The 19526-nt window shown below is 40.5% G+C and overlaps 1 protein-coding gene across 1 annotated transcript in view; it reads left to right on the top strand.

Annotated features, from left to right (window-relative positions):
* The window catches only part of CRYBG3 (crystallin beta-gamma domain containing 3), a 126518-nt gene that overhangs the window by 27282 nt on the left and 79710 nt on the right, over positions 1-19526 (top strand). Inside the window, exons 2-3 of the mRNA XM_058661778.1 lie at positions 1704-1770; positions 16129-16559. Of these exons, the coding sequence (XP_058517761.1) occupies positions 1704-1770; positions 16129-16559 (498 nt within the window). The remainder of the gene's footprint in view (positions 1-1703; positions 1771-16128; positions 16560-19526) is intronic.

Raw genomic sequence — 19526 nt, forward strand, 5'->3', positions numbered from 1 at the left:
AGACAATGTCTTGACTCACTACACACAGCACCAGTCCCTGTTGTATGTCTTTAAGGCCAGCCACGATTCTTGGCACATGATATATAATCATGAGGACATTTAAGCTGTGGCTGCTTGAGTTTGTCTAAGAGTTGGAAAGTATAAAAGTAAAATAATGTATAAGCACAGAGATATAAATATATTTTAAATGAGGGTACTTCTAAAAGTTCATGGAAAGAATGAAGTGATTAGGATATTTTGGTGCAAAATCTTTTGAAATCCATATGTTTTTATACATATTTTCTTTGAATATTTTGAAGATCCTACTTTGCATGCATTTCAGTTTTGTTTTTGCATGAAAATACACTTGACACCTTCATTTTGTAGTGCCTTGAGTGTGTGTGTGTGTGAGTGATCAGCACAGTTTATTGTGGCATAAGGTATTATTTAATTTTGATGATCTTTACATAGTTGATTAGGGCACAAAGGGTCAAGGGCTACAGAAAAGTGGGTAAGACCATTATTTCCACATTCTCGTTTCCTTCCTGTACCTGGGAGAAGAGGAGAGACAGAGAGAGAAGCCATACCCAGCCTCCCAACCATCCCAGGGTCCCCGATGTGGGGCATGCTCCGAGGGCACTGCTCAAGTGATTTCAGTAAGTCAACATTTCAGAATGGCTACCAATCTCACCATTCCAAGCACAATAAAATCTCTCCATAATCCACTGGCTGACATAGTCTACCTTAGAGTCTCCCCTTGTATCTAGACTGAGAAGGCGGGTGCAGAGGGTGGCTATGGAGGCAATGTTCTAGACCAAGACAATTGAAAAGGACTCTGGGAAGGCAGATTCTTAAAATGCCACTGGGGCTCATTTGGGTAAGCCTGCGTCTGTCTTTGAGGATTCTCAGAATCGTTTGATGAACATGTAGCTACGTGAGTTGCTAGATAGAAACAACACTGGAAAAAAAAAAGGAAAATAAAACAAGCAGCACAATTGATTGGGGTTTTCCACAAGATGAGGCTTTGAAGAATCTTAGAAGTAAAATGTTAGCATGTCTGCACTCTCCAAGGTTGTGCTAGCTGTACACAGCTGTTCTTTTTATGTGCATGATTAGTGTGATAGTAATGTGTGTACTGAACTCACAAAAATTTCCAGTGTGAATGAGTATTTGAGTGTTTTTCAAGTTTAGTGATTCAGATAAACATGTTCTTTATGTAACATTCTGTGAATGAATCTTTGAGCGTTGTGAATAAGCAACTGTTCTGTTTTTGGTTTTAAGTACAGAAGTTGTTGACCTTGTTTCATGGTTTCTCAATTATGGAAATGTATAGTGATGGATTACTGGGGCCTACCATATCCAGATGTGGGGGTATAATGCAACATGCATCCCTGCTTCCAGACTAAAGATGGAATTCCAATGAAACTGTTGGGCATGTGTAGACAATGGAATGCTGGACTGTCTAACATTATCTGTACCACCAGTTTCGGGGCACATTTAAATAAGAGACTGATAGAATTATGATTCCTTATGAAGGACTACACCATTGTAGTAAAATGGGGAGAATCTGTCGGGGGTGGGAGTTTGGGGGGCCGGGGAATCCCAGTCTACGAAATTGTACCACATAATTCAAAAATCAAAATACAAAATATTAAAATAAAAAAATACAAAAATTGCACAAATCTGTTTTAATTTCAAAAGAAACTCTGGTTTGTATTTTTCAGTACTGAAAATGAGCCCACGAGTGCAACTCAGAAAAAAGAAAATGTACTTTCATCAGAAGCAGTAAAGGTATCATTTAAAAATAATAATCTCTTCTTTCAAATAGGTATTTTAGCTTAATGCTAATTTTTCTTATAGATTGCAATTGTACATTTCAAAAAGAAAACCCCGTGTTATTTTATGAGTAAATCAACCCCAGCTGTGTTGTACACGTGGTATCCTGAGGTGGGGACAGGGTGCGGGGGTCCCAGGGAGAGGAGCATTGGGAAGGGTTTGCTCTCCTCTGCTGTTAGCCACCTGGATGGTCTTCAGCTGAATTAGGTTTTTCATTTCCTTACTTTGCTAATCTGTGTCAGATCAGATGGTTTCCCCATGATTTCTTCTCCTAGATGTCTGTTGTGTTTTTTTCAAAGTAATGCAGGCAACTGAAAGTGCATTTGTGGGTAAAAGCTGCTAACAAATCGATAGGACATTGCCACGTGGTAGAATTTCGTCAACTCACAGGTGAGCTAAAATCCAGTTTTAGTTTTTTCACAGTAGTCACTTTTTTTTGAATTTTTAAAATATCCCTCATATGCATTGACTTAAAAATTTTGCATCAAAATGAACATTTTTAAATTTTTCCATGAGCTTATCAAAACCTGCATATAAACTGACTTTCTTTGATTCTCAGAACAAGCACAAGAGAGCTTTAAAGTAAACACTTAACCACTTACCTCTGAGTGGTTGAAAATTCTTGAAACAAATCTCTGAGCATTCTGACTTTATGAATTTCTGGTGATTTCTCTGAAGATTAAGTGTGTCCAATCCCTGGGTGGGTTATCGCCTTTTGGTACACACTGGTGGCTTTTGCTCCCAAATGCTTTCTTTTCATGCAGTTTGTGGCCATTAGTCAAGGAAGAAGTGTGTGCTTTCCAGGGAATTCAGATAAATCAGCTTGATCAGTGGAAGGATCCAAAAGTCATCTGAAGTCTTCATTACTCACAGTCTCTTTTTCAAAATTCCGAAGTCCATGTCATGGTCCAAGTGCATTAAATATGAAATAGAAAAAAACTTGCTTTCATTTTATTCTTGCTTTCTCTATCATAGTGAAAAAAAAAAGAAAGAAAATGACAACATCTATTTTATTGAAAGAAAAATGCCAGGGTGGGTTTGGCTTCCCTTCCTTTACTGCTCTGTTGAGTGCTACCCTGAGGGTCCTGCTCCGGGTTTTATGACCTCCTTTACTCTTGCTTCTTCGCTAAGTCTTTGGGCAACTTTTTGATTTACTATTGTGTGGTCTCTAGTTTTCTTCCTCATCCCCACTTTTGATATGCCTCAAGTTGAACAGTCTCGATTGAAGACTTTGCATTTTGCAAATGGCATAATGCTTGCCTTTTGTTTTCTTTTTGTAATAGCTTTCTGAGCATAGGACTGCAATGCCATTGGCCATATGTCACCATTCTTGCATACTAATAACTTGGATATTACTATGTCGCCTGTAGGTATACAGAAAGGGAAAATGTACAGCAAATCAAATCATAAATACAAGATTTGTGTAATAAAATTATCCTTATATATGTCAACATTTTATGTTTGACTTTGAGAGTCCCAAGCACAAGGTCAAATATTGTTGGTTGTAGATGATTTTCATTAATCATATTTTAATCGATTAATCGGATTTTAGACATTTAATCATATTTTAAACATTTAGAGACCATGATGTCTTTGGATACCATTAAATTCTTGATGCTTAAAATACCACTTCTACACTATGCGAGTGCTGTTCCATGGATTTGGGTAGCTACTTTTAGCATTTGTACATACTCTTGTTGGGATATTAGCTTCTTAATATTAATTAGGTTTTTATACTCACTTTCTGCTTTCGTTTTATAGACTTTGATCCCTGCTGCCTTCACATTTACTTTATTTAGAAGAGAGAGAAGCATGATATTATGTCTTGCTATCTTCCACCCATTTCAGAGGGAGAGTTGCCCCCATTCCAAGGCTGCCCTCCCACTGTGGGATCCTTCCTTCTGCCTTCTCTTGCCTTACTTGACTGTTCCCTTCCCTGTGTCTTCACTGGGTCCTTTCCATTTGTTTCAAGTCTGTGTTTCTCTCTAAATTTATAAAATTATTATTTTTTCACTTTGTGAGTGTGATTTTCTTGTTTTCAGTCTTGTCATTTTATCTTACTCCTACCATTTTATCTAAAAATTTCATGTGAAAGTCTGGCTTAAGCACTGTTCAATTCTTAATGCTTCCTAGCATCACTTCTGTTTGGTATTCAGTATTAATGAATAAAAAGCTCCATGAAAGCAGTGTACTTAAAATCACCAGTGACCTCTTGTGACACTCAGTGGCCTTTTCTTTGTGCTTATAAAGCCACCTGGAACATTTGGTTTTCCAAGTTGTGCTCTCCTTAGAAATGTTCTTTGCTTCTCTTTTGCTTTTGTAGTATTGTTTTTGTTTTTCCTTCTGTTTCCTTCACTGGTTCCCTGGCTAAGTGATTTTTTATGTAGGTGCTCCTCTGAGTCCTCGGCACCTTTCACTGCATCCTCCAAAGTGAAGTCTTTGAGTCCAAAAGCTTCATCTTTTGGCTCCTACATGTCTACCTGGCATGCCTTCTTGACTTTCAGTGTTTGTTATCAGTGTTCCAGACATATCCATGAAGATTCCCCTTTCATATCCCGTATTGAGATTGCCCAAACATTTCAGTGTTTTCAGAAATGTTCTTTGATCCTAACATGTAAACTTTTTTTTTTTTTTTCCGAAGTGGTGGTGGTGTAAAAATCATTTGATGTTAGGATGAGAAAAGAACCCCAGGGCCAAGAGCTTCAAAGGGATCTTCAGGCAAGCCAGCAAACCTTTACTTGTTTTTGTTTGTTTTTAAAGATTTGTTTATTTTTATTGGAAAGGCAGAATTACAGAGAGAAGGAGAAAGAGAAAGATCTTTCATCTGCTTGTTCACTCCCCAAGTGGCTGCAGTGGCCGGAGCTGAGCCCATCTGACGCCAGGAGCTTCTTCTGGTCTGCCACATGGGCGCAGGGTTTCAAGGCAGTGGACCATCCTCTACCGTTTTCCCAGGTCACAATTAGGGATCTAGGTGGGAAATGGAGTAGCCAGTACGTGAACTAACGCCCATATGGGGTCCCCAGTGCTTGCAAGACAAGGATATAGCCACTGAGCCATCATGCCAGGCCCACTGTACCTTTCCTTGTGATGCCAAGTCTCACACTGCCTGAAGTGATACCTGGTGTTGCAGGTGCTGAGCTCTGCATTGCCTTCTGGGTTGTTTTCTTAGGGCCAGAGACCCCCTTGACAACATTGAGGTGGAAGCTGCTTCTGCTCAGTTCCCATCCCTCCATCTGTGCTTCCTTACCTTTTTTGGAAATTTCTTGTGCTATCTCTGTTCTCTTCTTTGCACATATAACCTCAGAAATTCATGGTATCATTTAACAGTGCTTTGTGCAAGAGAAGAAATTGATAAATGTGACCTGTCTGTGATGTTGACCAGATTTTTTTTTTATCCCTTTCTATGGTTGATGAAAGTGACTCTCAGATGATTCACTTGGCAAAGCTCACCCTGCTAGTGAAAGGAAAAAAAGAATTCTGAGGCAGTTCTGCACCCATAACTCTTCCTGTTCGTGCTGCAAAGTTATAAGCTGCATTCAGAAAGTGCATTTATCAAAAAAGAAATCCTATTAAAACTAAAAGTTCTACAGCATAAAAGGAATTAAGTCTTCTCAGAAATGAATCATGAGCCAAATAAAATGATTACATCTCGAGCACAGGTTATAAATTCCCCAGCTCAGGCCCTGAAAATTGATGATGATTTGGCATATTCTCCATAGTTTGGCATCTGCTTTATATAGAACCTAAAACTGGTCTCACTTTAGGGTTGGTACCCATAATTAATTATACAACTTTCAGGAAGCTTCTGGCATCTTTTCATAGGCAGCAATTGATATATTTCTCTTCTGTTCCTCTGGATAAAGAAGTAAATTCAAGGAAAAATCAGATATTAATACCAAGTATTTGTAATTCATTACACTTATTTTAAGTTGATTAGTTATTATAATGACTAAGGTTTTTTTTTCCTTTGGTCTGACACTGTTTATTACTTGGTATGTAGAAATAAAAAACAGTAGCCCAAGAATATCTTACTAAAAGTGTGATCGGGCCCAGTGTGGTGGCCTAGTGGCTAGAGTCCTTCCCTTGTGCATGCCCCGGGATCCGATATGGTCACTGGTTCTAATCCCGACAGCCTCGCTTCCCATCCAGCTCCCTGCTTGTGGCTTGGGAAGGCAGTGGAGGACGGTCCAAAGCTTTGGGACCCTGCACCCGTGTGGGACACCTGGAGTGGATTCCTGGTTCCCAGCTTTGGATCAGCACAGTTCTGGTCGTTGCGGTCACTGGAGAGTGAGTCATTGGATGGAAGATCTTCCTCTCTGTCTCCTCCTCCTCTCTGTATATCTTTGTGATAAAAGTAAGATAAATCTTAAGAAAGTGTGATTACTAAGTGTTCTTCACATTTATACCTAAGTTAGAATATACAACTTTGTAGTAAGGTTAGTATATTAAATTCATGTATCAGTTCATATTTTCATTTTTGTATAGCTCCTAATTCCTTATATTTCTTGTTTTAACTGTTTTAGCCAGAGATGAAATAGTAAAATTTAAGTGCGTTAAGTTTATTCTCACAAATTAATTATTGAACTAGTTCTAAAACATATTATAGCCTTAATAAATCCTTGGTGTCTCCCTCTTTTCCTCTCTCTCCCTGTCCCTGTCTCCCACTCCTCTCTCTCTCTCTCGTTTTCTTCCTCCTCTTCTCCCACCTCTTCTCCTCCTCCTCCTCTTCCTTCTTCTTCGTCTTCTTGTTCTCAGTAGTAAATATAGTAGTGGCACTGTCTTTACGATGTAACATGAAAACTTTCCAACAATTCTTTTTAAAGACCATGGATGCTTTTTTTGTATATACAGTCTTATGTGCAAATATCAATAGATTAAAGCCACACTCCCTTGCTGGTGGGAATGAGTTGCCTGGATCTTTTTAGTCAGCCACTGGTTTTCATTTCTGCCAACCATGATACCTTCCTTGGAAGAATTTTAAAATTAAATGTGTGATGACAGAAAGAACACAGACGTTGGAACCAGAGAAATCTAAGTTTAAAAAACATATCATAATGTGGTAGATTTACAAAAAACAAGATTTGTTCATTATTGTTGAAAAGGTAGATCAGATTCATTCTGATTAGGATAGGAAGATCTCCATCCGCTGGTTCACTCCTCAAGTGACCACAAAGGCCAGAGCTGAGCCAATCCGAAGCCAGGAGCAGGTGCCATGGCCCAGGCACCTGGACACCATCTCTGTCTTCTCTCCCATTCACATTAGTAGGGAGCTAGATGGAAAGCAGCTAGGACTTATCCTGGCACTCTGACTTGGCATACATGGGAGGCAAGCAGCAGCTTAACATGCAGCACTACAATTTTGAATCCTCATAGAAGTTTTTAGAATTAGCCAGGGTACATGTAATGTGCTGCACATTTCCTGACGCGAAGTGCTCAGCAAAACAGTTGCCTTCTTCCCATGTAAAGTCTCACTATAACTTAGAAATGAATATTTGCTTGTGAATGGTGATGTATTCTGAACAACATTTGAAGACAAGGCAGCTAAGAAGGCACACAGTATTGAATTTAGCTGGAAGTGAAAACCTTTGCCTTTGATTGCTTCTACAGTGACTGGATGCTGTCATGAAATAGAGATTGCACAGTGTGTCACTATGTTCCCCAGATGACCAGGCCTACCAGTATAGCTGGTGCTGCTCTGTGGCCTGGATTCATTCTTGGTTATTGAATGTATTGACCAGCAGCTTCAGTTTGTTGTCAACCTGGAATGGTCCGACACTTAAGTAAAATGGAGAACCAGATCTGCTAACCTCTGTTGACCTTGCAGGTTACCTTGCGGAAACTTGGGAGGGGAGTGACTGAAAGTGAACGAGTTGGACACACTCTGATGGCAACTGACAGTTTTTTCCAGGGTTCCAGTTTTTGTAAATTCAGCAAAATCGCTCAAATACAACTGAAACTCGGGTCACAAATGTAAGCAGGGAGTTCAAGGAAAGCTAACAAGGTACCTTGGTCAAAGCACTATTGAAATGGGGAATTGATAATGAGCACGGTCTGTCCTCGGTTAGCTGGCTAGGGAGAGCACAGATTTTCACCTTTAGTCAAGGAAAACACAAAAACACTTGTAAGGCTCACTGGAGGCAGCATGCACTCTGGGCAAGGGACCCCTTGCCTCCTCTTCCTGGTCCTCTTCTTAACAGGTTCCCACAGGTATCTGTTACCCCAGCTGTCTCACTGGATGCATTCTGACACAGATGAAAGTGAAACTGAGCAGGAAGGGTCTTGAAGATAGTCTAGATTGTTAGAACATTTGCTTCCAAAGGTTTCAGACACAGATTCCCGGGAGCCCTCCAAGGACTGAAAGCGTTTTATCATGGTCCCATGCTTTACTGAGGAAGTCCTTACACTGTAATTGGAAAAAATTACTTCTTCCCCATGTTCTATATTCTTGAAACCACACATGCTTCCTCCAGTTGAACATGTATTCCTGAGCTTTAGGGTGCTTAGAGCTGATTCTTTGGACCTTTCCTCCCAGATGTCACTGGCTATAAGATTTGATAAATCCGTACTTCCCTCTGTTTCTGTATACTCCATTCCCAATAAAAGGTGCCACCCAATTATCCACATTCATTCTTGACACCTGGGGATGGTTCTACCATTTGTCTTTTTCTGCCGTTGGCCCTAAATTCATCAAGAACTTTTGCTTCCAGTACATACCTATGATGGTCATGTAACTTGCTTGTCTTATGTAGACCATCAAATTTCACCCATAATTTTTCTCTGACACATACAAAAGATGACTTACGTGGCTATGGAGTTTAATCTGACAACCAACTGTAATGTAAATCCATTATGAAAAGTGTCAATGTGATTTTCAGTTAAAGTTTTTGTACCATCTAAATTGTAAGTTAAGGTGGCAGTAGAAGAACTGATAATGAAGTCTTTTCCTAGAAATTGAGATAATTTCGACTAAGACCAATATGCCAAGTAGTACATGGTAGCCACATGTCTTAATGGAATGCAAATTAGAGCTTTCTAAGCAGCAACTGGCTATAGTTTATGAATGCCACATTGTAGTAACTTAACAATATGATGAAAGCATATGAAATTGTTTGCCTTCACTCTGGTGAAAGGAAAGACATGAAATGTTAAGGATCACCACTGGAGGAAGATATATGCAGTTTTCACTCTGGGAAACTTCAGTAGTAGTGATAACTCTACAGACAAGGGGTACAAAAGATAATTGATTCCAGCAGTGGCAATAGCATTATACAAAGAGGAAGAGGGAGAGAATGCATGAGAACACGCATGGTTACATTAGGTGTTGCAGGCATTGTGAACGGCAAGAGATAGCGTTAGAGAGGGCCACAAGGGCTGTATACAGCAGGACTTTGAATGCCATGCCAGAGAGATTGGATTTTTTTCTTGAGGACAATACAGTCATTGGAGGGTTTCAAGAATGGGTTGACTTCTACAATATAGCTCTGGCTCCTTTTCTGGGGAGGGAGTAGTCTTGGGGGAAAAACAAGAGTGGAAGCAAGGAAACTGGTTAGATCACCATTGACACTATTCTTTGGAAGAGTTATGGTGCCCTATATCTTGTCTGACTTGAGCAAGCAGGGCTGTTATAGTTTACAGAAAATGAAAGAATGGAGACACAACATGTTCAAGCTCATTCTGGGGATGTATTGGGTATGATGTTACAGTAAAGGTTCAAGGTAGAGAGTCGTGTCTTCTTGATAGTTAAATATACAGGTTCATAACTCAGGAGCCTGGGCTGAGGATACAGATCTGGGAAGCATCTGGTTAATCGAATTTGTGGAAGGTAAAGTCCCATAAGAAGGGCCTGAAGGTAAAGCAGGCCCGGGCTGGAAATCAGAAGAACATGTTACATAATGGGTGTTTACCTAAAGGTAAACTTGAGGGAAATTCACTGAAGTGTCAGAGCAATGTTATGGAAACAAGGGAATAATGGTTTTTAGGAGGAAGTTCAGTGTGTGCCACCTGCTTGAGTCATGTCACGTAATATCAGGACAGAGAAAAAAGTCGCACTAATTAACAAGTGAGACAATGTCTCTGAGAGATCATGATCAGAGCATGATTGGGAAAAAGCTAGGCTGAAAGTGACTTTTAGGGAGTGATAGGGAAGCAAAAGGACAAAGGTGGTGTGGCTTAGTAACTCCATTTTAAGGTGGCTGATGTTGAGAAAAGAAGTCTCTGGACAGGCACTGTGTCCAGTGATGGGGGCAGATGAGCAGCTGAAGCTCCTGAAGAGACACCGGGGATTAGGAATTGTACATTGGAGGAATTCGCTTGTTAGATGGGTCCCTTCCTGCTTTTCTTGGGAGGACAAGTAAAGAAAACGGGCCAGAGGGTGTTGTTGTGCTGCAGGTAGAGGAGAAGCAAGTCAGGACAATGAGATGGTGTCCATGAAGGAGAAGGCAGAACCCTGTGCAGAGCAAGTGAGTGCCACAGTGGACGAGATGGCTTAAAGGCTGTGGAGATGGGCTGAAGTAGCTGCTGTGGAGAACGGGAGGGGGCGGGGGTTGCAGACTGAGTTCTGTCTGTGGGTAACCTGTAACCCGTTGATTTCTGAAGGAAGACTTGTTTACCTGGATGAAAAAGGTAAACTAGAGATTGGCTGAGGGGTGACCAAAGAACAAAAGAAGTCTTAAAGTTCTTGTCGTATTTGATAGCTGGAATCACAGGGACACAGTAAGAACCAGAGGACAAAAGATAAGAGTGAACACTGACAAGTGCCTGAAATTCAGAGTTAGAGAAGAAGGGGTTAGAAATAAGGACGAGGGCCAGGGTTAGCCAGAGGGGCAGGTGGCGTGGAAGTCAGGGTGCTGAAGAGCTGGGAGAAGGGCACACAGCATTCGGCAGAGCTGTCCTAGGAAGGGGGAACAATTCAAGCGCTCAGGGTAGTAAAGGAAGAGTCCCCTGGTCTGTCCTTGTTTTTCACCCAGGCTGTTTATTTGGTGACACTCTTTGTACTCTGCCAATCACTTGGCTGTCGTAGTACCATCCGCTCCAGGCTGGTGAGGAGGTGACAACATAATGCGGATAAGATCTACAAGAATCCCAGCATCACAGAAAGTAGGTCCAGCAAAATTCAGGGATTGTGCGTATTTCTTGACTTGTTATGCAAATACCTATGATACTATCTTGTTCCTTTATTGAACAAATACTTAAAGGTTTACACTGACTCTGCTATTTGACACAACTACTTTTAGCCTCTTCTAGTCTCTTCGTGATTGGAGGCTGCATTCCCCTAAACAGTCTTACTAAAGTTTTCGTTTTGGAGAGCCCCCATTCAGCTCATGTTCCTTTCTCCCAGTCTGCTGAGTTCAGAGCCACCTGTTAGACTTTTCTCGTTGTCTTCGCCACTGCCAGGATTGCTCAGGCTTTAGTCATTCCCCTTCCTGCTTGATTGGAACAAAAAATGTCCCAAACTCCTTTCAAAGATAATGCCTTTCTTTTGCTCTAGGGAGGAGAGTATATTGGCCTGTTTCTCTCGCCACCTTACGCTTTGCCTCCTGGATTTGTTATTTGTCTTAGAAGTTCTCACCTCCCTTTCCAGGAAGTGTAGACCTTGTCTTGGAACTTCAAATGTCATCTTTTCGCTTTCTTTCCTTGTAGTTAGAAATCTCTCAGGGGTTCTCTTCCATCCAGTGACCGTTTCTGCTTCCTTGCAGCCTTTTTACTGCCTAATAGCTGGCGTTGTGGATTCGACTCAAACTGCTGGGCTGTTGGGACTGTGTCTTTTGCATTCCTAGGGATTTTCCTTAGTCCTCCTTCCTTCATTTATTCCAACAAATACTTGAGCATCATTAATTGATATGTTTCTCTGTGCTAAGGACACTGCAATAAATAAAACAGAGAAAGCTCCCTACTCTTAATGGGTTTTACTTTCTAGAAGACACATGAAATATTCATGGAGCGTATGTGCTTAGTGCATATACATTTACTGGCAAGTGCGTGGGAAAAAAGAAAATAGAGGAACAGGCAGTTTCAGAGCAGAGGGGTTTGCTAAAGTAGTGAGAGCAGGATCTTTAAGTGAGGAGCTAGCTTTTAAGCGAAGGTTGCAGACAGTGAGAGGAGTAAAGACAAAGGAGCTATGGGGAGAACATTCTAAGCAGGACCAGAGTAAGTGAGCAGTTCCCAGAGTAGGGCTGCGCCTGATGTCTTAGAGCATCAGTGAGGAGGAAGGTTCATCTTCCTTGATCTTGCAGTGGCATTTGGCATTCTTTGCTCCCTTTTGCAAGTTTTTACAGTTTACCTTTAGAGACCAAGATTTTGGGAAAAAAACAGCTTACTCTGGTTTGGGCCTCCTCCATCTTTGTTGCTAACTTCTTTTCTTTGTGCTTGCTTTTCCATCTTGTTGCCCTTGGGTCTCTGTCCTTAAGTCTTGTTTTCCTTAGTGCCCTGTGGTTGATCTCCCATGTCCCTTGCCAAGTTTTTACATTGTGCACTTGATTGCTTACCATGCGTTTAAACTTGTGTAACACCAAGGTACTGAAATTCAACTTGGTTGATAGTGAAGTTTTTTTATTGCTTTCCTTCTTTTTCATGGTTTGCTAATTCATATATATATATATATATATATACATATATACATATATGTATATATAATATATACATTTGGCAGAACTATTCAAATTTAGGGAACTCAGTCAGCTGTGATCCTCTTATTTTCTTCTACTTTTCATTGATCTTATCACCCTTGCTTTCTGTCCTCCAGGCACTAACCTGCTTCAGCCACACCCCTGCTTCAGTAAATAAACATCAAAGTTCAGTGTCATGCACGTGATACCTGGCGTCTAGGATGCTCTCCTTGCCCTTCAGCAGCGGCACCAACAGTACCTCCTCCTCCATGTGATAGTTTTTCCCCATCCCACTCTAGTTAATTGGGTCCTGCATTACCTATATACCTACTTTTTCTTATGTTTTTGAAAATTTTACTTCTTATTATGATCATTATCATCATTTTATGAAACAGTTCTGTAGGCTCTGGAATTACCCTTATCCCCTCCCCAAATCCCTCCCCCCTCACTGAGTTCCCCTATATCATTAGTGTAGTATAGTTCTTTATACACAGTCATATGTCCATCATTGCGGGCATGGACAGTGGCAGAGAGTCCAGCATCCTGTATCAAGATATAGTAAACAGTTTCATTGGGAGTCCATCTTTGTTTGGAAGTAGAGCTGCTTACTGTATTTTATCCTCACATCTGGATATGACAGTCTCCATTACACTTGCTGTACATCAACTTAAATGAAAAGCCTTAAATCCATCAATAAAACGTCATAGATTAGTAGACTGGATTAAAAACAAAATCCATCTATTTGTTGCCTACAGGAGACACATTTTACCAACAAAGATCAGCAGAAACTATATCTCATGGATTTTGATTTTTTTTTTGTTTTACCTTTCTTATTAAATTCTTCAGTGGTTCATAGATCATACAGTAGCATCATTTTCTTCAAGAAGTTTTCTCATTTTGTTTTTCCTTTCTTCAGTGACACATTAGTCATTCAGTAGCATGTTATTTAACTTCATGGTGTAATTAATGTTTTTTTTTCTTCCTGTTGATTTTATTTTGTAGCTTTTCATTTAGGGGAGTGTATAGTAACTGTGTATGAAGACTATCATATCTAGCAGCATGTAATTTAACTTCATGACATTGTAAATTTCTACTTTTCTTCCTGTTGTTGATTTTGTATTGTGGCTTTTCATTTAAGGGGTATTATACCTACCTTTAAGTTGACTGTTTTGCTGGACTGTTAACTCCTTGAAGGGTGAGACTGAATCTTACTCATTGGTGTGCCTAATGATTCCTTGTATTGGACACATAGCAAAGAGGAATAAATACAAGGGTGAATTTGGGTAAGGGCCCTGCTTTGTAAGATCTGTAGTGTGAAGGGGAAAATGCAAACTTCTCAGATACATGTGTTTCAGCAGTGGCATGCGCACAGTGCACACAGTCCAGTTGGCTGGTGGATGGAGGCCCCACCTAGTGAGAGTCAGTGGCAGGCTCAACTTCATTGTTAACCAGGCTGAGGGTGAGGGACAGCTGCTTTAGATCAGAGTTAAACTCAATTCTGTAAAACTGGAGTTTATCTTATGTGTTTAATTTGAACGGCCATATTCTTTTCTGATAGTTTTTGTTTATACATTTAGAAACGTTTTTCTTACTATGTTCTTATTGATTACTAATTGAAACTTTTCGCAAGATTATGAGGGAGAAGGGATATAACTGAGACACTAGACAAATGCTCTGGGAAATTTACAGCTTTAGAATAGTGAAGCAGCTTGGAATTGAGAGTCAGGGGAAACAAGTGATTTTTAAATTAATGTATAACTAAAAAGTTTAAATGTGAAGGCTTCCTTTTGCCTCCTATCTGGAAAGAATCTGTTATGTTCTGAAAAATGCCAAGTGCAATATAATAGTTGATTTACTGAACACAAAACTACTTACGTTGGAAATTGTTTCAGGAATTTAATGATTTCAACAACTGTTATCTCTTTGTTTTCTTAATTTTCCTTTTTTTAGATGATTGTACCAAGTTTATAAAGCTTCTTTGAATCTCTAAAGCATCTTAATATTTATAATATGCTAATGAGCAGTCTAGTTCACTCTGTTGAAATGGCTATGCAAGGTGAACAGTCACTATTTACAGAAAACATTGTTTTATTCATGTCACAGTGGTCCTTTTTGACGTAGGGAGAAATGTCGTAGCTGGAAATCGTAACAAATTAAAAGTAATATATCGTTCATATGTTTAAGAATTTTAAAAATCAGTGAGTCTGTCATGTCACTGACAGATTGCTAATGCTGTTTGTGAGGAATGGTCTCGCCTAAGGAACTGAAGGTGGGCTGGGTAAGGTAGAGACTAGAAGGATCACATTATAGTTGAACCAGAAAAGGTGAGACTTGCAGGGGCTGGAGGCTGGTGGAACTCGAAATGTAGAGCCTCATTAAGATAAGGCATAAGAACATGCTCTTTGTTTACTTAGAAAATACCTTCTAACAGGTAAGGAGGGAACAAACTTAAAATACCAGTTGCATAAAATAAGTTTGCTGAGCTAATAGATCCTACATGTTTCTCAGTCTTTCATATGCTAAATTGCATTGGTGGTTAGTGGAATGCGCCTTTAACCTGTTTTGAACTCGGCTTAAAACATGGAATAAGAAGAATACATAACATGATGATTGACGCTCTTGTTTTCTTGAAAATCAGCATCTTACGAAACTTTGTCCTGTGAACCTGCAGTGCCCTAAGGTTGTTTTTCCTTGGTTTCTGATCTTTTATGACTCATACCTTGGCTTTTTTTTTTAGATAAGCATGACAGATAACAGGAACTGCTGATTATGTGTTGCTTTCATAAGTATGTGAGTGAGGAAGGCAAAGTGGGTTGGCCCACTAACTGAGAGTTTTCTGGAATACAGGACTGTGAGGTGGAACACCAGCGTACTCTGCAAGAGCAGCTCAGTTTTTCCTCTCACAAAGGACACATGAATCTGAGTTTGTCTCATCAGCACATTACTTACGAGTGGGTAGAATGGACACACACATTGAAACTATTGGATGTCTGGAGGAAAGAATGCCCAGGGCTGTATATGTTTTGTGTCAGTGCATTATGGGGATCCGATGTTTTACCAGTAAGGAGTCATGGTGGGCTTTTTCTCTGGATTGAAGCACTTGTTACTGTCTTGCCTCCTTGAGGAGCCATTTTACTGTATGTGACAGCTTCAGGGATTAACACAGTGCTGAAATGCATCTGTTTAGATGTTCGTGTATGAGGTACCAAGGGTGTGAAATGCTGACCATTAGCTCTGTTACAACAAAGGGCAACTTGAAGATATGTAAAAGAAGCCTTGGTACGTCCCTTAGCTCTGTGAACTTAGACCTTACTCTTCTCATTTTTGTTTCTGAGTATCTAGTCATAAGAAGCTGCTTTAAAAGCTGTTGCCTCCCTGAACACACCCACACATGAAGGAGTCATACTGTCATTTTTCAGGTCCTTGTCAGAGGTTGTACCGGTAACAGGAAGCATCTCTCTAGTTATGTCCTCACCTCCATCAACCCTGGATGAGGTACTCTGCTCCAGAACCTGCGCCATACACTTCTGCAGCATTTGCTCCACAGCTTGGTTAAAATTATACTGATGGTGCTTTTAGTAGGTTTTAGGCAAATTGCACAAAGAAACAGAAGCTGTAAGTCTAGTTCATAAATGTATCCCGGTGTGGAACACAGCATCTGTCTTACCTTTTAAATTGCTGCTTATTGTTCTCTATTTTGTTTCCAAAGATTTCCCAAAGTGAGGACAAAAGGAACCATGCTGAGAAACCAACTGGCCTTTCAACACAGGAAGATTCCAAAAAGACAAATGATTTTTCCAGTTCTACTTCAGAAACCAGAACAGGAGAAGGTGACAAACAGCCAAAAGAAAGCTTCTTTCAGTTTCTTGGTAACTTATTCAGTGTCTCAGGAAAGTCATCTCTTAGTGAAGCCAAACAATCTTCTTTCAAAGAGGACCATGATAAAATTGAGAAAGACTTACCAACCACCAGTGACCAACATAAAGAAGGGACCAGAAGGGAGAGGGAGTTTGCACGTGGTTCCCCGGGATCCCAGGCACTTCCAACAGAAGAACAAGAATCAAACTCCAGTGAGCTCTCAGATGCGGTTTCTTTGGATACCACACAAGACAGTGAGCAGGAAGCCAGTGATGGATCACAGTAAGTGAAATCATCTAAGTGTTTCATACAGGTTGTCTGAGGTCCTTTGAACAGTTATGTGGATGACATTACCTTCCAGGTATTAAATTTGCCACAATATAAGAATGAATTATTTTTTTTTCTATTCATTTATTCATTAATTACAGTGTATTACATGACACAATTTCATAGGTACTGGGATTCTCCCCCCTTCACCCCAAATCCCTCCCCCATGGTGAGTCCCCCCACCTTGATGCATAACCACAGCCCAAGTTCCACCGAGACTCCCTAATTAAAAGCTCACACCATACAGAGTCCAACATCCCACTTGTCCAGTCAAGTTCAACGGCCTCTTAGGGAGGCCCTCTCAGGTTTGAGGGCAGAGCCAGCAGAGCGTCACCTCGATCAATTAGATCAGCAACAATCCAGGTACGATGAGACTGGTGCAGAGTCCACTGATTGACATAGTCCATCTTAGAGTTTCCCCTTGTCCAGTTTTTCGCTGCAAACATATAGCTGAGCTGGTTGATTGATCTACTCCATCTTCTATCTTTTCTTGGTTAATGTTTTGATTCCTCCATTTTGTTCAGGGGAATCCCCAAAGAAACTTTGAGGTGTTCCCAGTTCAGGCTCCTAAATACACCTGCCACAGTCCATCACTCCAATCAGCTGGTGGTTGTAATCCCTGGGTTGGTTCTATTCTGAGCCCCGACCTCCATTGGAACCGATGAGTATTGCAGCTCTTCCCGGCTCTGCCCATTATACACTCGTCCCTCACCTAAATCAGTGGGAGGTGTGCTGGTTGGGTGTTGCATTCCCTATTGGCACAGGCCATTTCACCTTGGCATTTGGTGTTTTGTACTGTTGTTATCACAACCAAACCTGGCCAGGCCCCCTCACAGTTCCAGCACTCGGATTTGCCAGTGGATGACGTGAACCGACTCAGCCTGGTCTGCCCCCAACCTGAGCCAAATGTATGCCAGTAGGTCACTTTCCAAAGCCTCTTCTGGGTCGTTTACCTCCATACTTCCTGTGTTTATTTCTAGGGTCAGTGTCCTGTCAGAGGAACTGTTCAGATTCCTCCATCAGACCCCTTCCTGGTGTCAGGTTTCATGCATACCAGCAGGTCCTTTGGCCAGCACTGCTCTTCAACCCATTCTGGTACCTGCTGTTGAGAGTTTCAGCCCAGCCACGGCTCGTCCATACCCACATATAGCTCATATATGGCTCAGTTGGGGTTGAAACCTAGCCGAGTCCGTCCCACATCTACCCTGGTCCTCCAGAGCACCAAACTGTGTTGCGGTCTAACCCAGCATGGTGCATCAAGTCCGAATACATGTTTGTGCCAAGGGAGTACAACTGTGACCCAACCAGAACTCAGCCCCTTCCAGTTCCTGCGCCCCTTACTGATAACCTCCACCCAGCCAAGATTTATTATTTATCTGAAAGGCATAGTGACCAAGATGGGGAGACAGAGAGAGATGGAGACCTTCTGTCTGCTGGTCCATTTCCCAAAAGAACTACAGTGGAAAGATCTGGGCCAGGTTAAAATCGGGAACCATAGATTACCTTGGTCTCCCATATGGGTGACGTTCAAACCGATGCTCACATATGGGATACTGGCATTCCAGGCAGCAGGTTGACTTGCTGTTCCACACTGCTGACTACTCACAATCATTCTAATTTAAGAGTTGAATGGCAGAATTTTGTTACCTGAATTCCTCCTGTCTTAGGGCAAACCATGTGTTCAGTGTGTACATCATGGGAAACAAAATGATCCTAACATATTATTCCCATCCTGTCTGTTTTCTTTGTTTTATGTAGTTAAAAAGCCTGAAAAAAACATTCACATGGAATGTATTTGAAAATACCGTGTGAATGTAGTGGCTTTTCTGCAGCGCTAAGAAACCAAAATTTGACGTAACTTTAAGGAGTGTTTTGCCACCTTGTTTTCTTTCTTTGATGAGCAGACAGGTACTGTGTTTGCCCTTTATTCAAATGAGCTCAAAGGAATATTTTCTGCTCATGAATTGGTGTTAGAGGCACCGAGTACAGTAGACATCTCCAGTAACATGAGTGACAATGTTCGTTCCCAAATAGTTTAGTTGTATTTTTCTTGATTTTAATATAAGCCCTACTTGAAATATTATCATTTGAAAGAGTCCTCAATACTACTGTGATCAGATATGGATGATAACTTGTTTTTGTCGTTTTGGCGTATGTTGATGTGTATGTGGTCAGTTAATTCCTTACAAAGACAGGCTGATGAAATAGACACAGATCCATCAAACAGTCATGAGAACTGAAGCCCAAATACTGTCTTTTGATAATGGTGAGGTTTGCTCTTACAGATTAAAAAATGTACTGGTAAAGCTACAATAATTGATCAGTGGTATCATAACTAATACTGGGTTTGCCAGATATTTTGTTGGAACAGGATAGACTATTTAGAAATAGATCATCATATATTTGTGTTCTTAACCCTTGGTTGGCCACATTATATATTCTTGTGGAAAGTTGGTTAACAATTTGAAGAGAATCAGTTGTTTCTAATTTTTATAATTAAATAAATTAAGACAGAAGCAAATATTGCAAACAAATGAAAAGCTGATGTGTGTGAGTTATTTATTTTGCTTGGGAAGAGTTTACTAAGCATAATAGCAATAGAAGATACCAGAAAGAAAAGATCAATAGATTAGATAGATTAGATTGGTTTACTCTCTTTCAAACTCCCTTAAATCAAAGAGCACAAACATGGTGAACTTAAATGGCAAACAAGAAGACTATATTGCAGAAAATATAACAGAGAATACATTGTCTGATAAGCAGTTTAGAAATTGCCCAGTGGAAATAAAAGGGAAAGTCAAGCAATGGCAACAAATTACTCAGGAGAAATATAGGTAAATATTCAGTAGGTGGAACAAAGTTTATTTTCATAGGCAATCAAATAAATGCAAATGAAAATGAGAACTTTTCCCCTCTGCTTAG

Source organism: Ochotona princeps, chromosome 3 (genome assembly GCF_030435755.1).
Source record: "Ochotona princeps isolate mOchPri1 chromosome 3, mOchPri1.hap1, whole genome shotgun sequence".
NCBI classification, from domain to species: Eukaryota; Metazoa; Chordata; class Mammalia; order Lagomorpha; family Ochotonidae; genus Ochotona; species Ochotona princeps.